At 37.4% G+C, this 27,055-nt stretch overlaps 2 protein-coding genes and 1 long non-coding RNA gene across 3 annotated transcripts; 1 reads left to right on the top strand and 2 right to left on the bottom strand.

Annotated features, from left to right (window-relative positions):
• Nucleotides 1-806: 806 nt before the first annotated feature.
• On the bottom strand, nt 807-11,013 carry LOC101746103 (putative pre-mRNA-splicing factor ATP-dependent RNA helicase PRP1). Its single transcript, XM_004926292.4, has 10 exons — nt 10,815-11,013; nt 9,277-9,392; nt 7,430-8,585; nt 6,399-6,535; nt 5,130-5,267; nt 3,690-3,812; nt 2,641-2,740; nt 2,070-2,160; nt 1,265-1,427; nt 807-960 (listed from the first exon to the last, which is right to left on the bottom strand). The coding sequence occupies exons 1-10, from the start codon at nt 10,862-10,864 to the stop codon at nt 833-835; spliced, it is 2,202 nt and encodes a 733-aa protein (XP_004926349.1). The 5' UTR covers nt 10,865-11,013; the 3' UTR covers nt 807-832.
• Nucleotides 11,014-12,675: 1,662 nt separating this feature from the next.
• On the bottom strand, nt 12,676-14,555 carry LOC105841654 (uncharacterized). The gene is made up of 2 exons (XR_001139657.2): nt 14,309-14,555; nt 12,676-13,926 (listed from the first exon to the last, which is right to left on the bottom strand). It is a non-coding gene; the product is annotated as an uncharacterized LOC105841654 (long non-coding RNA).
• A 3,826-nt stretch (nt 14,556-18,381) lies between these two features.
• On the top strand, nt 18,382-26,137 carry SOCS5 (suppressor of cytokine signaling 5). The gene is made up of 3 exons (NM_001256995.1): nt 18,382-18,406; nt 18,978-19,074; nt 26,042-26,137. Exons 1-3 carry the CDS (start codon nt 18,382-18,384, stop codon nt 26,067-26,069), a joined length of 150 nt encoding a protein of 49 aa, NP_001243924.1. The 3' UTR covers nt 26,070-26,137.
• Nucleotides 26,138-27,055: the final 918 nt, after the last annotated feature.

Here is a 27,055-nt window from a genome sequence, read left to right as displayed (position 1 = left end):
CGCGGATAAAGAGCTTTTACTGCACATGTGTACTATATTCTTATTCTATACTTCCGTTAGAAGGTCGTGTGGTATTTACACAGTCAACGTAGGATAGATGGCGTGCGCGTCACGGCCCGCTTCCCTACTATACTAGAATTATTTTGTCCGTGCAGTTTGGGTCATAAGTAGTCGGAGCGGTGAAGCGAGTGTTTCGCTCTCTCTTCCACTCACGAGCCTTACGGACGGGCATAGTGATGTGCATTATTGTTATCGATAGTGTTTTTAGTTTTGCCATTTTGTGGGTTAGTGATAAAAATTAAAGAAAAAATCACTAATCAAACACACCACATATCGCCGCAGCAGTTAACGAGAACGGCAAAAATTAACACTTTGTAACTTTTCGGGATCTATTTTTATTTCAGTGAAAAATTTTAATACATTGTTGATAACAACACGTGCAAATATTATTTTGAATAAATTCTACAGTTTTGATACAAAACAAAGGAGTAGCCATTGTGTCACTAAAGAAATTCAAAGAGTGAATGCATAAAAACACATTTCTCTCTTCGACATAATGTTACTATACATTATGTCGAAGAGAACTTGCAGGTAAGTACAACAAATGACTCATAACGTAACATGTCTCACCACCCTTCGTATACCACCCCGCCGCCGTGTACCTGCCTTCGATGACTCATTTGTTTTTATCGATAATGGCGTTGCGCCCGCGAAACACGCTCTCCGCCCTAGCCGGGCTATGTTTTATGACCCAAACTGCACCGACAAAATAATTCTACTATAGTTACGAAATAAAAACACACTCAACGGATACTATGATGTGTACTTTATTCTAGAAGCCCTCCTGGTAGTGCTTGGAGTCGAGTCTGGCCTGCAGCAGCTCCAGCTGTCTCCGCGCCTCGCACTGCGGGAAGTTGCCCAGCTCGTAGTACTGGGGAGCGATCTTCAGCAGCCATTCCGCTGTTAACATAATCTATATATTGATACGTGACGCAAAAACTTTGTATCCCTTTTCACGAAAATTGCGCAGACAGAAGCAGTATGAAATTTTCCACACTTATAGAGAATACCGAGAAGGAGTGCAGAATGTTAATATTTTTTTTTAAATTATGCGTAAATAATACATACATTAAATCAATAAAAAAAACATTACACACACTACCATGTTTTTGAACACCATGACCCGTGTTATAGTCGAATCTCTACTACTGGGAAACCACTAGTTGTAGTAAAAACATTGAGTTTGAATAATGTAACAACTCACGCTTGATATCAGTGACAGTCCTAATGTAGTTCTTGGTGGTGAGCACGAACTCGTTGTATATGACCCAGTCGGGCTTGTGGTCCAGGCACGTGGAAGGGTGCAGCTGTACCACCTGGTTGTCCTTCACCGTCAGGTAGCTGCCCGTCCTCTCGAGGTGCGCCACCTGGAACACCCGACATACAACTGCTATTGATACAAACCAGCTTCATTAACTAATAAGCACAACCAAATGACTGAATTATCTCGATCATCATGATGTTATGTGTATAAGGAAGATTAGAAAAAAAATTCAAATATTATTTTAAATGTGTTAAGTAAGTACTGTTAGTAAATATTTTTCTATTCAAAAAATAACATTTTTTTTTGTTATTCACCAAGTGGCTAATCAGCAATAGGGCGATAGCAAATACTAACATAGATTATTATCATTAGTATATACAAGTATTGAGAATTAGATGAAATCATCTAATTCTCATACACACATGTGTATGAGGTTCAACAGGAAAGTGCTCAGAGCAATTGTTTTAGTGTTCTCCATTGTACTGTTACACCAGCTCTTTCTGAAGCACCCATAGTACCAAACAATGGTTTTAACCACTGTTAATCCATGGTGCATTTTCAAATTTCAGAGGTCAACTCTACAGTTCAGTAGAAAATAATAACTTGATACTATCATGTCACAGTCCGGTCGTAAATGACCACGACCACTAATCACCACCATCACCACATCTCACAGGGTGGGGTGTGTGAGCTTGCAAGTCACTATGTGTATGTTACTTATACCAAATGCCTCAACTGACAATACCTGCATGAAAAATCCATTTACAAGTGCCTTCCGTATGTTGATGTAATAATCTTTGCTTGTGAATTCTGTGCTTGTTCTTTTCAAATTAAATCTGTAAATAAAACAAGGATATAATAAGAATTGCAACAATTGCAAGCGACAAATGCTTCACGTGGTTTGTTTTTGCAAACATAAATTCTACCTGTCTACTCGATCAGAAGAATTTTATCACAATTTCATAGAAATTTTGTTTCATTATTTTGTTAAAAATGACTAAGTTATAGAGCTTTTAAATTTCATCATCATTCATCAGACTTCATCATTAAGGTATCAGAGAACATTCCTCAGACACATCTGTAGTGGCTTAAACGACAAAGGGAAGATCTTTCACCGAGCGGGTAACATTGCTCGGTAGACCGACGGTCTGAATGTTGTTGTTCGGAACTTGTATATATGCGAGCTTATCTTGAAAATGTCGTAAGCGAGATTTAGGCGTCTTTCGACTATCTTGTGTTGTATGATGGCTACCCACTACACATCATATGTAATTTTGAACTCTGATCAAGTCCCCTTGCTCTATTCACAAACAAACCTGTCCATAATCCTGCTAAGTTGCTGTCTGACGTTGTCGCCCGACTTTAGCGATCTGTAATTAATGAAGTTATCATAGCACCAGTGGGGATCCTCCATGTCTGAAAATGAAATATAATATTCTATAAATTTTTGTATACAGAAAATAATTGCATTATTTGGAAAAACGAAAAGCCACCAGTAGCTAAGTGGTTATTTTTTTATTTTATTTTTAATGCTTATATGGGTGGATGAATAAGAGCCAGTGCAAACAACTTGGTCCATGTTACATTCATATTGTGAAAAGGTGATTGTCCACCTGTCCATGTCAATAACGGTATATTGCCTCATCAAGACAAAGTAAGATACCTGGGAATGCACTTGGACCTCCGCCTAACATGGAAACACCACATCCAAACTAAAAGACAGGAACTAAACATCCGATACAAAAATCTCCATTGGCTGTTCGGACGTAACAGCAAGCTAAGTGTTGACAACAAACTTTTAATCTACAAAGTTATCCTTAAGCCAGTTTGGCTGTATGGACTCGAATTATGGAGTAGCGCCTTGAAGAAACGAAGTTACGGTAAACAGCTCAAGAGAAAAGATGTCATATAGTTCAATGATAAATCTTTGAATTTAGAGTAGATGGCTCGCTAATAAAAGTAATAAATCTAATAAAAGTACAGGATACTGATTGTAGATAATATAGGGGAATAAAAAATAAATAAAAATATGGGTGGACGAGCTCACAGCCCATCTGGTGTTATGTGGTTACCGGAGCCCATAGACATCTACAACCTAAATGCGCCACCCACCTGGAGATATAAGTTCTAAGGTCTCAAGTATAGTTACAACGGCTGCTCCACCCTTCAAACCGAAACGCATTACTGCTTCACCGCGGAAATAGGCAGGGTGGTGGTACCTACCCGTGCGGACTCACAAGAGGTCCGATCTCGATGTGGGTGACGCATTTACGTTGTAAATGTCTATGGGCTCCAGTAACCACTTAAAACCAGGTGGGCTGTGAGCTCGTCCACCCATCTAAGCAACAAAAAAAGCTATACTCACTCTGTTTGAAGGCGTGGTATACGTTCAGTAGCGTAAGATGGTCACCGTCGATGTGGGCAAAACGCATTTTAGCCTCGTCGGCAGCCTTCCGCGCCTCGTTTGGTCTCACGAAGCACTGCGGCACTGAAAATTATTAATATAATATTGTTACGCCCGTAAGAGTAACGCCATCTATCGCCGAATAGTCGAACGAATATTTGAAGGATCTAGTAGCACCTAGAACGCTCGAGAAGTACAACGCCATCTATTGTCAGATAGTACACACAATACTAGAGATGTGTGGAATATTCTCGATAATTCTAGGGATTTGGTATCGGCTATAAAAGCGTTGTAGAGATGGCACGCAGTCAGTCAGTAATCGGAATTACTCGAAGCGAGTTTTAAAGTGTTTGTTGAGTGTTTTAAGTGTTCTAAGTGTTGAATACAGTTTTTAGGTGTACATTGGTGGAATTTTATTTATCCTGAACCCCAGCGCGTAACAATATGAAGCTATGAAGGTAGTATGAACAGCAGCACAGAGCAGTGGGGATGTTTCCTTTGCTAATGTGGAGCCAGTCTACGGGTAGTCTCGCTGTCTCTTTCGCATGACGGTGACGTCATAAGCGTTCTTCGTTTAACAAAAACAATAGCTTGTGACTCCCATTGATGCATAGAACAAATGTCATCGTTAAAACTTCCTTCATTGGGTTTGAAACAGGCCCCTAGTTTTATGACAAATGTGGTGAGGAAGCGTCAGTGCTGGGAGGGGTCACTCAACTCCGCACTCTTCAACAATTTTTTGTCTCATGCTCCATCGATGAGCCATGTAACCATTACTTATACAATATCGTATCAAACAAATTATTTCTATGAGCTTATGGTGCATTCAGCTACATGATGCTTGTCTTATTTGCAATTGTAATCGCATCATCCTTATTCGATATATTGTAGTTTCAGCATTTTGACCTAGTTGCCCAGTATATTCTCCAAGTTAAAAGTCTGTAGATATTGAGGCTACCCCCAGTTCAGGAGTTGGACAATTTATTAAAATTAATTTCTATTAAAACAAACTAGTGAAGTGTGGCTTGTGATTTTTTCTTTAAATAAACAGACAGTATCGTATACCCAACAAGAAATCACTTAAAGCAAGTCAAATACTATCTGGGTTTTTTTTCCTACCTAAGCTGAGACCCTTGAGAGGCTATTTCAGTGTAACCTTAACTAGTAGGTGAGCTCACGGGGCTCAAACCTGACGTCGTTGCTAACACGAACCCTAGCAAGAGCCGTGCTTCGCAGAATCTACCACCGGATTGAAAACGCGACCCACTGAGAAGATCCGGCGAGAAACTCAGTGGGCTGTGTCTGTGGGTTAATTTACTCGTCGAGCCCTTCGTCGCAAGCGACGGGTTCGACGAGAACGATGACCACGCTATCTGTAAGCACAGATATGGAACATCCTACCTGACAGCATGGCAGTGATGGAGAGGATCTCGTTGGAACAGTTGTGATTGCAGCTGGCTATCAGCATCTTGGCCAGCTGTGGGTCGAGGGGGAACTCCGCCATCACAGCACCCAGGTCAGTGAGGTTACCGTCATCATCTGTGGAGAATCAAATGACAAATGAACATCATGAATAATAACCCATCTGTCTCGACTGGTGTTAGGTCGTCTTGTGAGCTCACGCGAGTAGATACCACGACCATGACTATTTCTGCCGTGAAGCAGTAATGTGTTCCGGTTCGAAGGCAGCCATTGTACTGTAAAACGTATACTCAGAACTCATGTCTCAATGTAGATGGCGAAATTTACGTTATTGATGGCTGAGGGCTCTGGTAGCCACTTAACATCAGGTGGGTGATAGACGCCCACAGATTTAAGCAAAAAAACTTAATTCATGGCAGGCCATGCAGAGCCTGCATAGGTCTGTCCTCACTGCATACATCTATAAATCCATTGAATGGTCAAAATTCCATTACATTTCTGTCTTTTGTTTTGTTATTGTCATTTCTTCATGAAGTAAGTAAGGCTAAGTATTTCCAACTTTTATTTATTACTAACAGTATCCTTACGAAAGCTTAAGAAAAACCACAAAAAGAATAGACAAATGGTATATTATGATTGTTTTGTCTTTGCCTTTTTTAGTGACGTTACAATTAGACATGCCACGAATATTCGGTAGTCGGCCTATTCGGCCACTTTGTTTGGTATTCGGTATTGGGCCAAATAATAGGTACTATTCGGCCCAATACCGAAAAATGAAGGGCAGGTCTCAAATCATGTTTCGTCAAAAAACTCGAATAATGATTTTTGTTTATTATTTTCATTACAAATCTCATAATATTCCCATATGGCCGATTTTTTATTAATTGGTGTCATTTTTTAATGAACAACAATTGAAAAAGAACTGACGATAAAAGTTTTCTACAAAATCGTAATGTTTCATTTATATTGATCTGACAAAGCGTGCCGTGACGTGATTTACTCGCAACTGAAACAGTCTAATGGCCGGACACCGCCCGCACACGATGGAGACAGGTCCCAACCGGTCATATTATTCTTTACGCGCTCGACTAACTAGCATGTACTTTGTGCCGAATATTCGGCGCTTCCGCCAACAGCGTTGCCGAATATTCGGTATTCGGCCAAATCACTATTCGTGGCAACTCTAGTTACAATAATCCATGAACGCTTCTAAAGTAATTTCAAAAACAATATACAGCACAAGCTCACCCAGCGCAGCCAGATAGTTGAGCAGCTCGAGCGCCCGCATGAGTGTCTCCGGAGCCGGTGGATCCATGAAATCGAAATGCACCAGGTCATCGATGCCCAACTTCTTCAACTGCAAAACTACAGATCCTAAGTTTGATCTGGAACGGGCAACGCAGTCGTATTATTAGATTACAACTCACTTCATTACCCGAACAGGACAAACTTAAAGGGGGTGTGATTTTAGCATATTGACATGACAGTAACAGTACTCTTAGACTTCACCCATTCAATAGCTGAGATATTTAGGGTGTTAGCTTCTAGAACTATGTTAGTGTAATTCGCTGTGTAAGAGTCAGATAAAGTCAGGAAAAAATTCTCAATTTTTCTCGTTTCATACCAAATTCCATACATTTTTCTGGTTCCATTGAAAGTGATTCTTAGGCTTTTTAGTTGTTTTGGAATTTGTTAAATATCAACTATACCATTACGTCGTTTTGGCAATTCATAAAATACTATATTTTGAACAGTTTCATGAAAAAAAAAATTTTTTTTTTGTGGGTATGCGTTTGGTCTGATTCTTATACCGCGAATTGTAACCCATTCAAAATTATATTAGAGTAGAGAAACATTGTCGTGCTCTGCCCACTACACCGACTTGTATGAAAATATATTCTAGAAACTATATATAGCCTATATAGCTAGCTTGTTGTTTCTATGACGTAAACCTATTTTGGAAAAAATATCCAAGATTCGTCACAATTAATGATTTTATAGCACATACATTTTTATTTGGACTACTAAACAACAAGTAAACTTTATACACAATTGACAGTAATATAAAGTGATGATTCTCAGCAATTGACAGTGACCACACCCAATCAGACAGAAATAATGATGCACATGAAAAGCTATAAAATATAGACAAACAGAGCTTATCTTGTTATTATATAAGAATAATAATTGAACATTACAACTGTTAGTATAGAAATAAATACAGTATTTACTCACTACATTCGAAACGGTAGTCACATACAAACCGTTATAAAAATTACCTCAAAATCTCAGGATAAGTATTGTCCTGCATTTCATCCTTGTATGCTTTCTCAGTATATAACCGGAAGCACTTCCCAGGTCTAGTTCTGCCGGCCCTCCCCGCTCTCTGTTGGGCTGATGCTTTACTTATCGGAGAAACCAATAACGATTCCACCCTTATACGGGGATTATAAACTTTTTGTTTCGCAAAACCTGGGTCAATGACAAAAACAACACCATCAATAGTCAGAGATGTTTCAGCGATGTTTGTGGACACTACCACCTTCCTGCCGATGGCTCCGTTTGGTCGATTTGGAGGTGCCGGCTCAAAGATCCGTTGCTGTAAATTTGGCGGCAATGTTGAATATAACGGTATGCACTTTAGCTCTCCTGCATCAGTTCCCAGATTGTCTATTTCTCTTTTAATTCTCTTACAAGCATCCTCAATCTCCTCTTGTCCAGTTAAAAATAGTAGTATATCACCAGAGATCTCTTCACACATATGGATTTGTATTACAGTCCTTATCGCAGCTTCTAGGTAATCTCGTTCAGGTTGTGGAGTGTAAAATATTTCTACCGGATGAGTCCGACCAGGAATGTTCATTAATGGAGCATTGTCAAAATAATGCTGGAACTTTCCAGCATCTAATGTGGCTGACATAATAACGAGTTTCAAATCGGACCTCTGTTTTATGACTTCTTTGAGAACACCCATCAGGATATCTGTTGCAAGTGTCCTTTCGTGGGCTTCATCGAGGAGTATAACTCTATATTGTTCTAGCATTGGGTCAGACATAGCCTCTCTTAGCAACATACCGTCTGTCATGTATTTTAGAAGTGTTTGTGGCCCTGAACAGTCTTCAAAACGAATGCTGTAACCAACTTCCTGACCCAAAGCCACATCCATTTCTTCGGCTACCCTCTGAGCAACAGACATAGCAGCCACTCGTCTTGGTTGAGTACAGGCCACTCCTTTAGCCTTGCCTAGGCCACTTACTGCAGCAAATTCTACAGACCACTGGGGGATCTGGGTAGTCTTCCCTGACCCTGTTTCTCCTACGAGCACTATACATTGATGAGTGTTGAGTAATCTCATGAAATCATTTTTGTATTCCCAGACAGGGAGTCCTAAACGTTTTCGTAATAGCTCATGGTAACGCTGTGAATGCGGAAGACCTGTGGACAATTTATTTTACTTATTTTCCTTCTCTAAAATATTGAAACTTAATTAAAACTAATTTTATGTTTTATTTCATTCAGCATTTTTAGTCAGACTGGTAGTCATTTGTGACCACAAAAATTGTGATGCATTTGAAATGTCAGAAGTGATAGAATGACAATAAAAAATGCGAAATTAAATCATAAAAGTATTACTTAAATCTATGACACTATAAGAATTTGTACTTATACTTATAACACTAGAACTTTATAAATAATATTTAGGGGCATATCAGAATATTGTTCTATTGAATTTTATTGTCATTTCCAAATTTTCTGTATGAATTGACTGTTCGGAAAAACAATGACATACATATCTGAGACTCATTTTGTAAGCTGCCAACAGAACTAATAGCAATCGTACTAAGAAAATTTCGAGTTTTTATCATATCAAGCTCAAAAATTGAGAATCTGAGTTTAGAGCGAATGTCACATTAAGTATTGAGTAAATTATTTGTTTATTATCCTCAGACCGTTTATTATCCTTCAATAGCTTATTAGTTTTATTTATTATTAGTAAATAGTTTATTAGCCAATCTTACGCCAATCTGACGGTCAGTCACATTCACTCACAGACATCAGCAATGTCAAGGGCAGAGCCAAACTGGTATCAATGTATACTAATATATAATCACTGTTTCTATGGTACCGGTATATTTATTTAGTCCAGGTGTATTGGTAGCCATGGTGGTAGTCGTGTTGGTAGTTGCTTCTGAAGGTTCACCGGTGATTCCAGATTTCGCAGCAGCCGCAGCCTTCTCTTCCCTGGAATACATCAAGAAATATTGATTTAATTCGATTGGTTTTATGTGATAATGATGAAAGAAGGAAACACAGCTTAATATATTGAGGGGCGATAGACAATTTGGTTTAAGCAACATTTCATGTAACACACCACTTTTATTTTTATATTTAAAGGTACACTTAATTTATGTATTAGTATCAACGATTCGATGTTTTTAATTGAACTTGAATTAAGTTCACTCCATTCAAATAGCTGAAGAAATTTTAGGTTATTATATTTTTTCCAAATTTTAAACTTTAATTGGCTCTCCTGTAAAGTCACAAAAAATTTTGCTTAAACCAAATAGATTTTCACCCCTCAATATAATAGTATAAGATCAACCGAATAGAAGCTCCCATACAATTCAACAATTACTGTAGCCTGTCTTGAGAAATGAGGTTGGGGTCTCAGTTTTATTCCTCCTAGTTGTTGTCTAATATTAAACTGAACTATTTCTGAATGAAAGCTGTACAGAACTTTGTCATTAAAGATATTCTGCTCACTTTACATAAGACCAATGACCACAGATGGACAATGTAAATTTATATTTAACCAATTATTAGTAATGTTTGTTGTTTTAATATATGATACTATAAATTTCATTTGATGCTACTGCCTTCACAGTAAATAATTTCCTATATAAAATTTCAATCTGAGACATCAATACATGCACACTCATTTTTAACCCCAAGTATGTGAATAATATGAAATTTCGTGCTTAATATTTTGAAAGTGACAGACTTCCATACAACCGTACATTCCTTATTTTACCTCCTTCCCAAATTTCCAAAAATATCTTTGTTAAAAATACTTTCTTAGAGAATGCTTGTAACATTAAGAGCATTAGGTGCTGAAATTTAAAATCTGCCTCCCAGCAGTATGGGCTCCATGTTGATATGATATTACACGTGTATAAACACAGCAGATCACAAAGTTTAAAAAACATACATTGTATTAAAAATATATTTCTGCATATAATTTCCTTCCCTGGCACTTGTTGTAGCCAACATTTCAATGCCAACAGCCCATGTCAGCATAATAACATTATTATTTCAGGTAGCCTTTATTTATTTATTTTAAATAACATAATTTTTAATAGTTTCTATTAAATCTAAATACGATCACGTGTGAATATTGAATTAAAGCTATTTATGATAAAACGCAGATATTTACACTATAAATCAATAAACTCTACGCTGGTAGAACATCGTTTAATTTTAATCGTTTTTATTCTGTAATAAAAATACATACTTCTCTTTTAAAGGGTATTCTTAATATTAACTGTTTAAGTAAAGTGTAATAAATTCGCATTTGATTACACATTCAAAGTTGAAACAAAGCCGCGATGTTCTTCACAGCGCGAGGCATGGGGTCTTTAGAGTGAAGAAAAATGTGCTACTAACCTTTTCTTTTTGATAAACGGATCAATTACTTCAATACGACGTTTGGACATTTTAATAAATCATAAAACACGTATTTCAATTAATAGTTGGGCTCTACTGATTTTTTCAGTATTTTAACAAAGCCAACAAAATGGCTAACGTAGTGATTATATACTCTTTGTGCGAGCGAATAATTAAAACTTCTTAGTAGGGATGGCACGAATCGATTAGAATAATCGATCATTAACTTAAGAGGTCGTAGTATATCGACTCTGATTTTCATTTTCAATCAATAAATTGAACAAATAATTTAACAATAAAATAAACATTAAGCATAAGAAAAATAACGCAACTTGGAACAGGATGTCGGTGGACAATACAATTGAGACTCGAGCTGGTGTCTCAAAGGCTTGGCAAGATTCACGTGTGATGATTATGGGCTCCAGCCTGTTGCAGGTGAGCATATTCACAAGTATATTTAATAATAAATAATATAAAAATCAAAATCAAATGGATTTTCCTATTGCCTTCCAACACTTTCATATATTGTGTAAACGCCGATTTACGAGCACATTTATTAATTACTAATAAAGAAATATGAAATTTGCTACTTCTCATTTTGAAAATGCTGTTAATTAAGCCGTTTTACCTCTTTCATCCGCTATGGCTTAAATTAATTTATAAAATAAAATTTAGTACCTATGTGGCGACTAAAAAGGCCACTACCACATCTAGGTAGCGGAAATAAAATCATAAACGTAGTGTTTATCGGACTCTTACCGTAATGTGAATTCGAGTGCTTAAAAAATCCACTGAATTCTTATTCATTTCCGGATTTTTACTGGGACATTAGTTCCCTTCAACTCATCTCCTTTCATAACATTTAATTTTGATTTTATTAAATCTACCCCAATTGATACCACTTAAAGCAACTTTTTTTTTGTTCTCTTTAATTCGCTTTTAAATCATCTAAGATATGATATCTATAAACAAATACAATAAATAATTGAAGAATAATGAAGAAAAAAGAAAGAGGTTAACACTAGCAGTGCAAAAAGCTAATTGCCGTACTAAAAAATAAAAGAAGACTATACAGTATTTTCATTTTGAGTTCATACGAATTTTTGGCGGTAACGCGAGGAGTGAAGTTGTGCGTTTTTTTTTATTTTGTCTATTTAGTGTTTCTTCAGGTTTAAATGTGTAATAACGGTGGTTTATTAGCTATTTAATATCTGACAAAGTGCACAAATGTGGGAAAGTGAAATAAAGCCCCTAGATGTAACTTCTCGGGAGCCTCCAAAAAGTTAACTGAAAAAATCTCAGTAAATGACCACCATTTTACTGAGATTATATTTCATCCCTTCATTTTATTCATCACACCATATTGTCGTTTTTCATAAAAATAAAAAATTAAAATTAAAATAAGATATGACCTAAAGGTCTTAGTTACCAGGCCATAAAATCCCTTAAAAAGTAATTGAATTCATTCTTCGAATCTAAATTCATTCATTCACATAGATTATACACTTTTCATTCACTTCATTCGGAATTGCGTAAAATTGTGAAATTTCGCAGTAAAATCGTGAATGTCACCTTATAGATACTGAATTACTCTTTAATAAATATTTCCCGAAACCATAACAAAGAGGAAAGTGTACAATCGACAAATTTAAAGTGCCGTGACTAATTTTACATACGAACTTCTTGTATATAAACATTCTACACGAGGAAAACCTACAAAAATTAAGAAAATACGCGAATTTAAAACTCCTTTCACGAATAGACGTAAGTTACTTTTCATCTCATTCGAAGCGGAGAGGTTTTTAATACCTACTTATATATTTCTACCCACTTCTAAATTTAAATTACAAAATGGCGGAACTATATTACACTTGTTGTTGTTTATTTCTACATTGTTAGAGATAATTTCACTAACGTGTACAAACAAAATCATCTTTGTGGGTTTGCTGCGATGTTTTTGTTGAGCACTCGTAAAAGAGGTCAACATAGGTTATTGAACCTGTCCAAACTTGTTACATAGAAGAAAACCTAAATATTTGCGTTTTATTAGCAAGCAATATTAGACAATTGAACAATATTAGACGATAACAGTTACAGTTAATCCTGAAAGTTCTGTTAAAGACACATCCATCAATATCCCTTTGTTTAAAGACATAGCTGGTTTTTCATTCAAGCCAATTTTGCGTCCCAGAGCTCATTTCGGGGACACCGGGATTCATAATTATAAAAAGGGACAGTCCTGTTCAAAACGGGACCTCTGGTCACGCTACTTATACCCTATACCCAAGGTGTAGTTCTCTTCATATGCATTCCATTATTTTCAGTCTCTTGCCTTTCACATCCAGTCCCTACCAACTATTTTGACCAGAATGTTGGTCCACCTCATTGATTGTCGGCCCATGCAAGTTGTTTCCACTCTGGTACTTTTGTGCCCCACCAATTGTCTGTGTCATGGCATATGTGGCCAGCCCAATTCCACTTTCTCTGTGACATCACTGTCTATGTCAATCAAACCAGTTCTTCTGCAGACTCCGGTGTTGCAGACCCCACCCAGTAGAGAAATGCCTAACAGCTTGTTCCATGGCTCTGTCCCATATACCATCACGGGAGAACACATTGCTCGAATGTGATGCTTTAATTTCATATATGTATATTTGCAATGTTGTTTTGCTGTTAAATGTTAACTGCCACATTATACCGTCATCCGGCCTATTTCTCCTGTGAAGTAACCATGTTTTCCAGTTTGAAGGGTGGGACTGCTGTTACACAATACAATTTAGGCTTCAATTTCACATCTCGGGATCCAAAGTGCCCTCAGTGTTGTCATATTTAGTGGCTCTCATAACCACGCAACACCAGCCTTTGGCTATGCATTAAGGCCATAAAAAAGACAAGTTATGGCTTAGAGAAGCTTACGATTTGCACAAGGTATTATAGATACCCAATATATTTGAACATGAACCAAATATATTTCTCATCTTTGTAAATTACATTTCTCTATAAGTTCAAGTTGGATCTCCTGATATTGGAATCGTCTCTCTCTGCACACACATCCGTCTAATATGATTGTGTCCTTTATTGCTTGCCTTAATTATTGCCAATTAACATTTCACTGAAATGATGAATCATTTGGTTCATTCCCAATTAAAATGTAGCCTTAATTAATTGTGATAGTGGCAGATGAGTTGACGTAGCAATTTTAACAAGTTTAACAATTCAGTTAATGCACAGGAGGACATGTTAAAGCTGGCTTCTAGACAATTCATTTTGATTAATACAGTTATGTGGGCAAATTGGCAAATATCATGCTGTTCTTGTACACACTAGGTACAACATGAATACCACTACTAACCCATAACCTTATATTTGTTAGCTTTTAAATTACAGTACAATGGATATATTGTGCTTCATATACTTTGTCTAAATCATTGAAAGGACAATGCCCAAAAGTGGACCAACTTTATGTCAAAACTATTTGTACTTGAAAAACTAACCCTTATTTTTTCACGTTGTTTAGTTTCTGTATCAACATTGGCACCTGGCATTGTTTTCCAAAAAAATAAATTACTTATTTGATAACATCTCAAAACTATCCATGCCATAGTTTTTAAATTCGCCAATAGGCAAAGGGCTTAGCCCATACAGCCTTATAGCAAACCTATATGCTGTCAAACGAAAGAGTTGTTTGTGACTTGAACAACAAATTAAAAAAAAATAGCTAATGCTTATAATTCACAGGCTTCTTAGTTTATTTTTGTTCAATTCAATATTTATATATTGTAATAATTATTATTACTTAAAACCATGAATTATTTAACATTTTTAGATATTAATGATTCCATTAGTAAAAATATCAATGCCCTACCATTACTCTATTCTTATTATATATGATCAGAGAGTTTTGGCAGCAACCCGAGTGAAGCGTCACTTGAATTTTTATTTTGATGTTTTTTTAATAGTTTATTGTGTAATTTGTATTATTTGTATTTGTAATATTGTGATTATTATTGAATGATTTGATTGAATAATTATTGATTTAAAAAATATATAACTTCGACAGACTAGGCTGTATAGGCTACGCTCTTTGCCTGCTTATTGGTGAATTTAAAAACAACAACAACAATATCGTTGCCGGCTTCCGGATTTTCATTTCATTTCATTTTATTATTATTACGAGGATATAATAATAATAAAATGTACGTAAGGGCTTATTTCTAGCAACATTAACCACAATTAACTTATTTAATACTGTTAATAATTATGGGAGCGATTATTGATTTCGAAGAAAACAATTAACAACTTAATTTTAGCCGCAGAAAAAAACAGATTTCTCTTAAACCTGGGTGAGAATATAAAAATCGTTTTCTGAATATGAAACGATATTTCTTTGTCTATCAAATTAAGTTAAAACCATCATGACAGGACAACTTTTTTTTGGGGCCCAAACGCCCATAGAAAATGGGCATTGTCCTTTACATCCTTCTATTTAAGATTTTTTCCTACCTAAGCTGAGAGCCTAGAGAGGCTATATCAGCGTAACCATAACTAGTAGGTGAGCTCACGGGGCTCAAACCTGACGACGTTGTTAACACGAACCCTAGCAAGAGCCGTGCTTCGCAGAATCTACCACCCGATCGGAAACGCGACTCACTGAGAAGATCTAGTGAGAAACTCAGTGGGCTCTGTCTGAGGGTTAATTTACTCGTCGAGCCCTTCGTCGCAAGCGATGGGTTCGACGAGAACGACGACAGGTGCTTGAGGTACCTAAAAGCACCGTTAGTGGATCGGGAGGATCCGAAATGACGTGTTTGGGGCGACGTCGACTGCTTTCCATTCTGTCCGCAGGATCGGGAATGTAGTTACCGGCGGCCACGATGAGAGGTTTCTCATGTCGTGCCGCTTTGTCGAAGTGGAAATTTACATCAATATATTCAACATAATATGATAAACATTTTGTGATACATTTTACATGCCTATGCTAAAACGAACTAAAGGTGACCCGAAATAGTATGGTACGAATAACATGTAGTGTTAAAACTATTCATCATATGGTGTGCTATTTCAAATATGAGTTAAAGAAATTAGTAGGTAGGTTTATGGTAGGGTTTAAAATTATAAGCAGATCTGCTAACAATTTTTTAATAAATACTACCACTTCGCTGGCCCTATTACCCCAAAGTGGGTCTTGGCCTCCCACAATAAACGTCGCCATTCATCCCGGCGATGCACAACTCCTTGCCAGTTTGACACTTGAGCTCACGTAAATTTCCTTCCGCAGTGTAAGAATAGTGATACTTGGGCCTCTCTACGGGACGGCTTTCTTCCGGTACACCCAGGTACAACTGTTTCACAGTCCGATCCTTCTCCATACGCACTACGTGCCCGAGCCATCAGAGCCTCTGCACATCCTTGTCTTTACAGACGTGCCAAGAACCGTCACCTTTCTGAACTGGTCCTAATGAGCAATCTTCACCTAACAGTCATATATTATGACATTATAGTCAGGATTCTCTGACTACTATTTTACATTAGTACTTCCATCTATGTATGGGTCTAGGCGCACACGCCACCAATCTAATGATGGATGATCAACAAGCCTGCAACATGTGGTCATGTAGAACTATTTCCAATTTATATATTTTTATTCCTTTAGGTTAGTAAACAAGCTCATGGCCCACCTGGTGTTAAGTGGTTACCGGAGCCCATAGACAATTACAACGTAAATGCGTCACCCACGTTGAGAAATAAGTTCTAAGGTCTCAGTATAGTTACAACGGCTACCCCACCCTTCAAACGCATTACTGCTTCACGTTAGAAATAGTTGGGGTGGTGGTACCTACCCGTGCGGACGCAAAAGTGGTCCTACCACCAGTAATTACGCAAATTATAATTTTGTGGGTGTTAGTTTTTATTACACAATGTTATTCCTACACCGTGGAAGTCAATCGGGAACTTTTGTTAAGTACGTATTTTCATTAGAAAAATTGGTACCTGCGGAAGGATTCGAACACCGTTGCATCGCTAGATACGATGCACCGGACATCTTATCGTTTAGGCCATGAAAACTTCTAAATACTTTGGGGGGGGTTCATGTCCAGTACTGGGAGTCTGTGGGCTTGCGACGATACTATATCATTTTTCTCATCTTTTTATATAGAGCTGTCATTTGTGGAACATGCTGTTGAACTTTATGTATTCGTTTTTTTAACTACATTAGTACTGATAATTGTATGTACAGTGTATATATTCTTCCTATAAATAAGTTTTCACCAAAGTTTGTGGGCTTTTTGAGGATATCCACATTAGAAACCATATTCTTCCTATAAATAAGTTTTCACCAAAGTTTGTGGGACTTTTTGAGGATATCCACATTAGAAACCATATTCTTCCTATAAATAAGTTTTCACCAAAGTTTGTGGGACTTTTTGAGGATATCCACATTAGAAACCATATTCTTCCTATAAATAAGTTTTCACCAAAGTTTGTGGGACTTTTTGAGGATATCCACATTAGAAACCATATTCTTCCTATAAATAAGTTTTCACCAAAGTTTGTGGGACTTTTTGAGGATATCCACATTAGAAACCATATTCTTCCTATAAATAAGTTTTCACCAAAGTTTGTGGGACTTTTTGAGGATATCCACATTAGAAACCATATTCTTCCTATAAATAAGTTTTCACCAAAGTTTGTGGGACTTTTTGAGGATATCCACATTAGAAACCCATATTTTTATTTTATTTTTTTATTGCCTTTGTAGGCATACGAGCATACGGTCCACCTGATGGTGAGTGGTTACCGTCGCCCATGGACTTCAGCAATGCCAGGGGCAGAGCCAAGCCGCTGCCTACAAAATACCATATACAAATTAACAAAGAGTTTTCGTTTTCGTTGTGCAAAAATAGCGCGCTATTTATTCGCACCATTATTCCTTGCCTAAAATTTAAGATAACATCATAATACAGAGTTGTTAATGTCTCCGAACTTGATATTGTTTATCACAAAAGACGAGGTCGTGAATTTAAACAGCATTATTAAGCCAAGAATATTTGTTATGTAACACGGCTGGTGTAGGTGCTAATCTTTGAATCAATTAGTGTGTCTCGTCGATAGGTGGCCCCGGTGTCTGCTGCTATCACAGGTTCAGGTCTGAAGGTGGGACAGCTGTTAAATAATATGGAGAGTTTATTATTATTTCATGGTTGTGGCATTAGCGCTGTAATTTTCAAGGGCCCTTGGTACAAGGTGATATTGGGTGGATTGCTTCATTGAGCTTGTCAACGTTGCCTACAGGCTTCGAGCCCTGGAGTATCTTATTTTTAAGATGCTAGGTGTCTCAGCTGTTAGTCTTCGGTCTTTTCATGTAATTTAAATATAGGTAACCAAGAAATAGGTACCCAAGAAATCTCATTAAAACACGTATAAATAAAATCAAATATAACAAACAAGCAATGCACAAAGTACTGAAATTTATTTTTAGTTGAAAATTAACGACATGTTTTTTTTTTCAGATGGTAGTTCGCTGGTTGAACCTATCAGTGTACGAAAGATAGAAAATCTGAGGAACATGGGACAGCAGACGTCCAGGAAAAGTGAGTAGAGTTAATGTATAGAAATTAGTGTTCTTGTATTCATTAGTACTATTAGTTAGTATTTAGTCTAGTTATTAGGAGAGTACTGAATGGTAGGCAGTGACTTGGCTGTGCCCCTGGCATTGCTGATGTCCATGAGCAACGGTATCTACTTATCATCAGGTGGGCTGTATGGTCGTCTGCCTATAAAGGCAAAAAAAAATGTGTTCAAGAAACTGAAGCTTGTGTGAGACTCAATATTGTCTACAAGTGTGTAGCTGTGTAAATGTTTCTTAATTCCTTTGTTAGCAGAATTTTAGTTTTTACATCACTTTAATGGTTAATAAATATTAAAAAAAAAGTTTCCAAATATGACCCTAGTAATTATGTCTAAGGTCAAAAAAAACATTAACTGAGTACCGTATTTATAAATGAAAATATTATAAATACGTAATGTTAGTAATAGAACTTTTAACTTGTTCACAATAGTACAGATTAGCAATTTTGATTTGCTACCAGTGAATACAGGTCTGTATTTTGTTATAACAATAAACAAGAATAAAATGCCTAAGGTTTTAATGACTTATTTCAGGTGGAGAATGCACCTGTGGTTGTGGAGCCTGGGAAAGAAGACGCTATGCTGAATCACCCTCCAGTGTCCAGAGATATGTGAGCGCTGTAACAGACAGGTGATCTTTTCACAAAGTGATTAATTACGTAGGGTCAGCAAAATATATATGTTGTAATGGCAATTTCAATTTATTGTCAGCATCTGTACGTACCGTAATGCCTATCTGCTACTAAGCAAATAGCTATTCCAGTTTGAAGGATTGGATAGCTTATACACTATAACTGTGTGAGCATTAGCTTTGTAATATCTGTGACATAGATAATACCCATAAATTAGTTATAGATAAGCAACTCAAGAACTCAACAATAATGTTTACGGGCGTCGGCCACTAGATGTCTTCGCTTCAATTAGCTTGTCATTGCTCCTGTAGATGGCAGTAACATATTACATATCCTATATTTTGTTCTTAATAAAGGATTTTGTAAATTTTCAGAAGCCATAAATTGATAAAATTTAATCAATTTGTTTATAACAAATAAAGCTTTGTATGATTTTTTTCTGTGTTTAGTTATGCAATAATTAAATGCTTTAACTTATAACTTATAACTAAACAATATTTGTCTTAAAAGTATTGCAGTTTAAGCTATTCCTGAGCCTTGAGCTATTCACATAGTTCATTAAAGAAAAAATATTTGTTCTCCAGTGGTTCACCTTGTATACTATATTGCTTCCAGGTGGAGTGCAAGGGAGTGCGCTTGCAGAAGGAAAAGATGGCGACGACCTGCCTGCGTCTGCACTGCTTACAGAAGGGTTGGTGATGACAGGTCAGTACTCACCGATATGTTAATGTTTTATTTTCTTCGCCACAATCAAAATAGTTCTGTTATACAATCATTACTATAAACAATGGCTGGCTTAGGTCGTGGATCATCAGGACCTGTACGTCGGTACACCTGTAATAAAGAGACACTCTTAATTGAAAAGATGCACAGTACATTATTTTTATTGGTGGCAGGACCTCTTGTGAGTCCGCACGGGTAGGTGCCACCACCCCGCCTATTTCTGCCATAAAGCAGTAATGCGTTTCAGTTTGAAGGGTAGGGCAGCCGTTGTAACTATACCGAGACCTTAGAACTCACATCTCGAGGTGGGTGGCGATTTTTACGTTGTAGATGTCTATGGGCTCCAGTAACCACTTGAAACCAGGTGGGCTGTGAGCTCGTCCACCCATCTAAACAATAAAAAAAATAAAAATAAAGGTGTTCTCTCGAATAGCATTTCGATTTTAAAATGTCCATAAAAAATAAACAAACCGTTTTTTAATTATTTAATACAATAAATTGCCTTTTTTGTTGAATATTCCATTGATCGGCTGGGTTTCTCATGGCCTACTAGTGTTAACTCTTAACCGGTACCCATCGAAACTGTAAAATAAATGCTACCTCAATTATTATTAAGACTAATCATTTCATTTTTCTAAGTGTGACAAAAATTATGATTAAATACAATTTATTATACAGATTGGCAGCAGTTCTGACGTTAGGAGCAAGAGATCTCAGAAGGGAATTAGATGCCATAGTCATTAACACTGGTGAGTTTTTTTTTTACAGTAAACAAATCAGCCATTATGTGTTGGTTATTTTAAATCAGACAACATATCAGATATGCAAGATGACAATTGTTTTTACTGTCACTATTGATCTGATGACTAGCCCACAGACCACAATATGGGCAGAGCACCTTTTATTTGTTATTTTTATGATTCCGGTTCCACCCGAGTCAAGATTTACAAAACCTAAGGTCTTAGATTAATTTGCTTTGTAGTGAAATCTTCAATGTGTAACCCATATGTGAATTTAGCTATGTGCTTACATAGAACTATAAAAAGCCTCTTTGAAGGATATGAGGACTGACATAGCTTGCTATGACCATATTGGACATTGTCCGTATTAGGTGTCTCGTGATAAGCGCGTGGAACTCACTTGTGTGCGACTTTTTGATGGGAATAATGCGAGCAGTGAAGTTGTGTGATTTGTTTTATTTCGTGTTTCTTCAGGTTTAAATGTGTAATAACGGTGGTTTATTAACTGTTTAATATCTGTGAAAGTGCACAAATGTGGGAAAATAAAACAAAGCCGATGGATATAACTTCTCGGGATCCTCCAAAATCCACTGAAAAAATCTCAGTAAATGACCACCATTTTACTGAGATCACATTCATCCCATACCTAATCTCATTTTATTTAATTTCATCCCAGTTGATTAACGTCTCAAATTAATCATCTTCATTTCATTTCACTCCATATTATCATTTTTATAAAAATGACATGACTTAAAGATCTTAGTTACCAGGTCATAAAATCCCTTAAAAAAAATCACTTGTATATGCTTTACAGAGAGCGACGCGGCGCGGGACGGAGACGCGACGGCTGAACTCTACGTGCTCTCCGTGGCGCCCAGGACGTACGTAAACCATGGAGCTACCATTGCCTCGGCATGACTTCAATATGAAAATTATCTCAAAATAGCTCAGTATATGTTTGAATCATGAGCTATCTTGAGCCAGCGATGTAAACCGTATAAAAGATGCATAGTTTCCATTGACCTGATTATTGCTGCCGTAAAGTAGATTGTTACACAGTTTGAAGTGTGTGATATTTTGTATTAATATACAAAACAATTCTGAATTTCTTCATGTCTCTGATTAGTGGTGGTATCCTCTGTGATGGTATCTAAGGGCTTCCCTATTTGCTGGCTTAGTGACTCTATGACCGGTAATATTAATTGCCTGTGATGGTGTTTAAGGACCTTGCTGGCTTAGTGACTATGACCTATAATAATAATTAAGGCTTAAACCTAAGATTGACAAAACTTAGTTCAAATTTGATCCATACATTAACCTTCTTTTGTAATATCAATACGAAGAAAGCTCATTTTGTGTTCCATGAGTTCTTTTAATCTTGCTCAGGTCTCGAGCTGAAATTGATAGATGCATTGTACTTTTTTTTTTTTTTTTTTATTAGGTCCATTTCATTGTTTTAAAAACAAAAAACAAAAAACATTACTGTCTTTTGAGTAAAAACAATGTGCTTTAAATTTTTTTAAATCAGAGGTTGAATTTTTCGAAAGCTTAGTGAGGAAATATGGAAAAGAATTGGAAAAAAAATTGATATTGTAATTTTTTAAAAATAATCAGATGAAGAAGTAAACTCTGTCAAAACTAGCCAAAGAATTTAACAGTTTGTTTGTTTGTTTGTTTGTTTGTTTGTTACTTACTCCAGTAACAAGCCTTGCACAATAAAGTTTTTGACATGAGTTTGTACATATTATTATCTTAATTTACCGAATTTGACACAAAACAACCGCTGTTGATATCTAGCGACCATATTGAAAAGAGCATCTAAAACCCAAATTTGTTTAATAGTTTCCTTGCGGCTTCTGAACTATGAAATAGCTTAATCTTCTAAGGAGAGTTTAACAATGATTGAAATTATAAAATGATAGCTGTACCCTTCCACTTCGCTGGGCATTTAAAATGAACATTATTATTTCTCACCCACACAAAGATTCTCATCATTAACGCCCCCGCAACTGGTGTAGGGAGTCCAACACTCATATAAATTTTAGCCTATCCATTAAGTACATGTATTTTCTACATGGATACCAAGTTTCAAGTCAATTGGATGCATGGTTCAGTAGTTATAACGGAACATCCATAAAAACCATTGTAGATTTATATATTTGAATAGATAGTCAGTCAGTGACAACTTAAAGTAAACTGCGGTTCATATTAAAAGCCCATGTATATCTTCATTGAAAACATGTTTCTCGTTTAAATTTTTTTCTTTATTGCTTAGTTGGGTGGACGAGCTCACAGTCGACCTGGTGTTAAGTGGTTATTGGAGCCCATCTACGATGTAAATGCGCCACCCACCTTGACATAAGTTCTAAGGTCTCAGTATAGTTACAACGGCTGCCTCATCCTTCAAACCGAAATGCATTACTACTTCACGGCAGAAACAGGCGAGGTGGTGGTACCTACCCGCGCGGTCACCAGAGGTCCTACCACCAGTAAAAAATCTAGTCTGGCCCGTCATATGTTTTTTGCTTATCCTGTTCTAATGGAGTGACATTGTTTTCAGGCCGGACACGGAAGGAAGCCCAGCATTGGAAGGGAGGAGGAATGAAACAACACAAACAAACGAAAGTGCAATACGACTACATCCACACTTCCAGGTAAATTATTATATATATTGAGTGTTGAGGGCTCTACGAGTCATAACGGCGATTGTGAGTGCTGAGAGCACACATCAGTCGTACTGGCAACGATTCAAGGAATGTATGTTAATATGTTATCAGACAGAGTCTGCATACTATTGGGATCGGATTAAGAATCATTAGATGCATGGTGAGGTCAACGACCCCTGCCAAAATGAGGTTGTTGACCTCGAGTTTTGTGCAGCTGACATGTGGAGTTTTATTTAAGCATAATAATATACTAGATAATGACAGGAGTTTGAGTTTTTTAGAAATTATGTTTAAATACGAATTACATATTGATAAAATGATTAAATATGAAAAATATTATTCGATCTTACCTACAGAATAATAAAAATATATGAACTGGTTATTTAAAGAAAAAATCAAAATTATCGATAACGTTTATTATTGAAAACACGAATAAAACAACATTTTCTGAAAATAAATCGTAGCTAGATCGATTTATCGCCTCCAAAATCCTCTGTATACTAAATTTTATGAAAATCGTTGGAGCCGTTTCTAAGATTCAGATTATATATATATATATATTTATATACAAGAATTGCTCGTTTAAAGATATAAGATATATTATGTAAATCTATTCAAAGTTGTCGTGTATATTTTTGCCAGGTTGTATGCGGTAGTGAACTAAGAGCGCTATTGCTTAGGGCTCCGCCCCTGCAGCAGCCGCAGCCCCCGCCTACTAAAGTACACACTCAGGTAACGCTGTTCCAAAAGGCTCGGTCTATAGACACTGTCATAATTAAGACGGAGTTACTCAACTGCTGTATTCTGATCCAGGTGGACTACATCCATTGCCTGGTGCCTGACCTCCAGGAGATAACGGCCTGCTCGTACTACTGGGGCAAGATGGACCGATACGAGGCCGAGAGATTGTTAGAGAATAAACCAGAGGGTAAGAGATGAAGGGCATTTACTGGTAGTAGGACCTCTTATGAGTCCGCACGGGTAGGTACCACCACCCTGCCTATTTCTGCCGTGCCATTAGACTTTACGTAGGTGGATATTTATTATTTTCTGTATGTATGACCGCTTTAAGTTTAAGACTGTATAAAATATTTGATGTATAAATAATATTAGTGAAGGCAGCAAATTGACCCACAAATATTGCACCCTGTATTTTGTGATACATAATATTAATGTAACTTTAACCTGACCAGAAAACTATAAACGTTGAAAATCTAAGTATTATTTTAAGATTTTGTGGTCTTCATGAGATGTCAAACTGAAATTTCAAGGGGTCAATGAACGCGGGGTCAATGAACTTCAACTTTGATTAGTGTGAAGAGTATGTTTGCTACTGATACAGTAGGCAACTGTGGTCTTTGCATTGTTCATGTCCTTTACTTTCTGTGGCAATAAAGACATAATAAAATGGCTTAATGTGGGTGTGGTGAGTTTTACTGGTGCTAGGACTTCTCGTGGGTCTGCATGGCTAGATACCACCACCATTATGTCTATTTATGCCGTGAAGCAGTAATATAGTAAAGCAACTGTTGTAACTATACTTGAGACCTTAGAACTCTTGTCTCAAGGTGGGTGGCGCATTGCTCCAGTACGTATGGCACCAAGGCAGTGAGTGTGTTGTGGTTCGCAGGCACGTTCCTGCTGCGTGACTCCGCGCAGGAGGAGCACCTGTTCTCGGTGTCGTTCCGCAAGTACGGGCGCTCGCTGCACGCGCGCATTGAGCACTACCGACACCGGTTCAGCTTCGACTCGCACGACCCGGCCGTGTTCGCGGCGCGCACCGTCACCGGACTCATCGAGCACTACAAGGACCCCGCCTGCGTCATGTTCTTCGAGCCCATGCTCACCACGCCGCTGCCCCGCGCCGCGCCCTTCCCGCTCCAGCAGCTGGCGCGCGCCGTGCTCGTCTCGCACACCACCTACGACGGCGTGGAGCTGCTGCCCCTGCCGAGCCGCCTCCGCCGCTACCTCAAGGAGTACCACTACCGGCAGCGCGTGCGCGTGCGCCGCCTCGAGCCCGGCCTCTACCAGCCGCAGGTACGTCACGAGAGGACTGTCAGAAGCCCCAACATTTCTATAGCAATGGGATCATATGGCAAAAAGTTATCAAACAAAATGTTATCTACACATGCTTTAGTTAAATATAAATAAACTATATTAAAAAATGTTGTGAATTTTCTTAAAATTTGTTGACGCTGACATGATCTCTAGACCATCAGGTTACTTAGGAAAAAAAAGCCTAATGTTTAAAAACACTCTTAATTGTAGTATTTGGCTTTAACATTGAAATCATAAATACACACCCACCCCGCTATTATTAATTTGTTTAAGTAAAATAATTGAACAATAAAATGACAAAAAACTTTGTGAGCCACGTTCTATTTTAATTCATTTAATTTTATTTCCAATCAAATGTTTATTTAATGACATATTAAATATTTATGTGTGGAAGTTTTCAACACACATTCCATTAATTCAAGTCACAGGCTCGTGTTTCTAGACCATCAGCTTAGGTAGGAAAATAAAAGTATGTTTTAATTGTGTAATATCATTTTATGCTTTCAGTAAATATTCCTGCATTGGGACCCTCCCATCATTGGTCTGCGTTGGAAGCGGCTTATCATCGCACGGAGAAACATCACATTAACTACCTATATAAATAAATATAATTTTGTATTAATATTAATTATTGTAAATTAACGATTAAGAAGTTGTGGTGAGAGTGGCGGCCGGCTCCGAGCGTCCCGTGCCGCACCAGCGAGAAGCGCTGTTGTCGATGTGGGAATGTCGAATGTGTTAGAGCTTCGAGACAATCCGGGCAGGACCGGAGCGCGGGGGCGGAGCCGCGTGCTGTCCAGATCCTGAACCAACTCATTTTTCAAATAGAGCACTTAAAGAAATCATTTTATAAAAATGATCTTCATGGCTTCTAAGAACGATTACGGACAAATACCCGGGTCAAAAACCAGGTTTTGAAAATACTTGAAAGCATACGTACTGCTTGAGACGCCGTGGTGTTCAAATTTGAAAATACATAGGAATTCAACCCGTATTCCATGATGCATAAGGAGCAAGGTCGTATAAATTCACAATTCCGATTGTGTTTTTTATTCGTAATAAGATATGAATCATTTTCCTATGAGTGATTCCTATGAGCTATTTTCATGTGAGTGTTCAGGTGTTTTTGAGAAAACCTGGTAGCGTAAATACGCTTCATCTTTATCCTATAGCTGTGGCTGATGTCATTTCAAACGTCAACACACAGACAGACAGACCGACTGTAAGTAATGTGCTCGTCTGTCCCAGAGATGGCGCCAGTGTGGACTCCCGTACTGTCTGCGGCCCGGCTATATAAAAATATATTTTCCAAATTGCGTATTTAAATGCGAATTATTGAGCTTTAAAAGACATCAAAGTCAGTCAAATCATTATTTACATGCAATAAGTCGCGGACACAACTCTAACTCTCGGACCGGCCGCCCGCCAGCCCCCGCGGAGACAAGTATTAACATCACGCTGCGTCTTCTACAGGGTGGACAGTGTGACTTGTAAATATTGTTATCGATAAAATAAAATGTATTATTTTTCATAGTCATTATTTGTTAGTTGAACCTTTCCCCCTCCCAACCCCCCTTCCCTCCAGGTGACGTGCGTGCCAACGTCGCCCCATGCTGTCCAGACTGGATTTAATAATAAATTTGTATTTAAGGTTTTTGAATACAATGCAAGTCTTTTCGATGTCTGGCCAGTAGATTCCTTTTTTTTAAGGGATTTTATGACCTGGTAACTAAGACCTTTAGCTCATGCCTTATTTTATTTATTTATTTATTTATACTTTATGCACAAAACAA

Source organism: Bombyx mori, chromosome 24 (assembly GCF_030269925.1).
Source record: "Bombyx mori chromosome 24, ASM3026992v2".
Taxonomy (NCBI): domain Eukaryota; kingdom Metazoa; phylum Arthropoda; class Insecta; order Lepidoptera; family Bombycidae; genus Bombyx; species Bombyx mori.
This window is presented reverse-complemented; position numbering and strand designations above follow the sequence as displayed.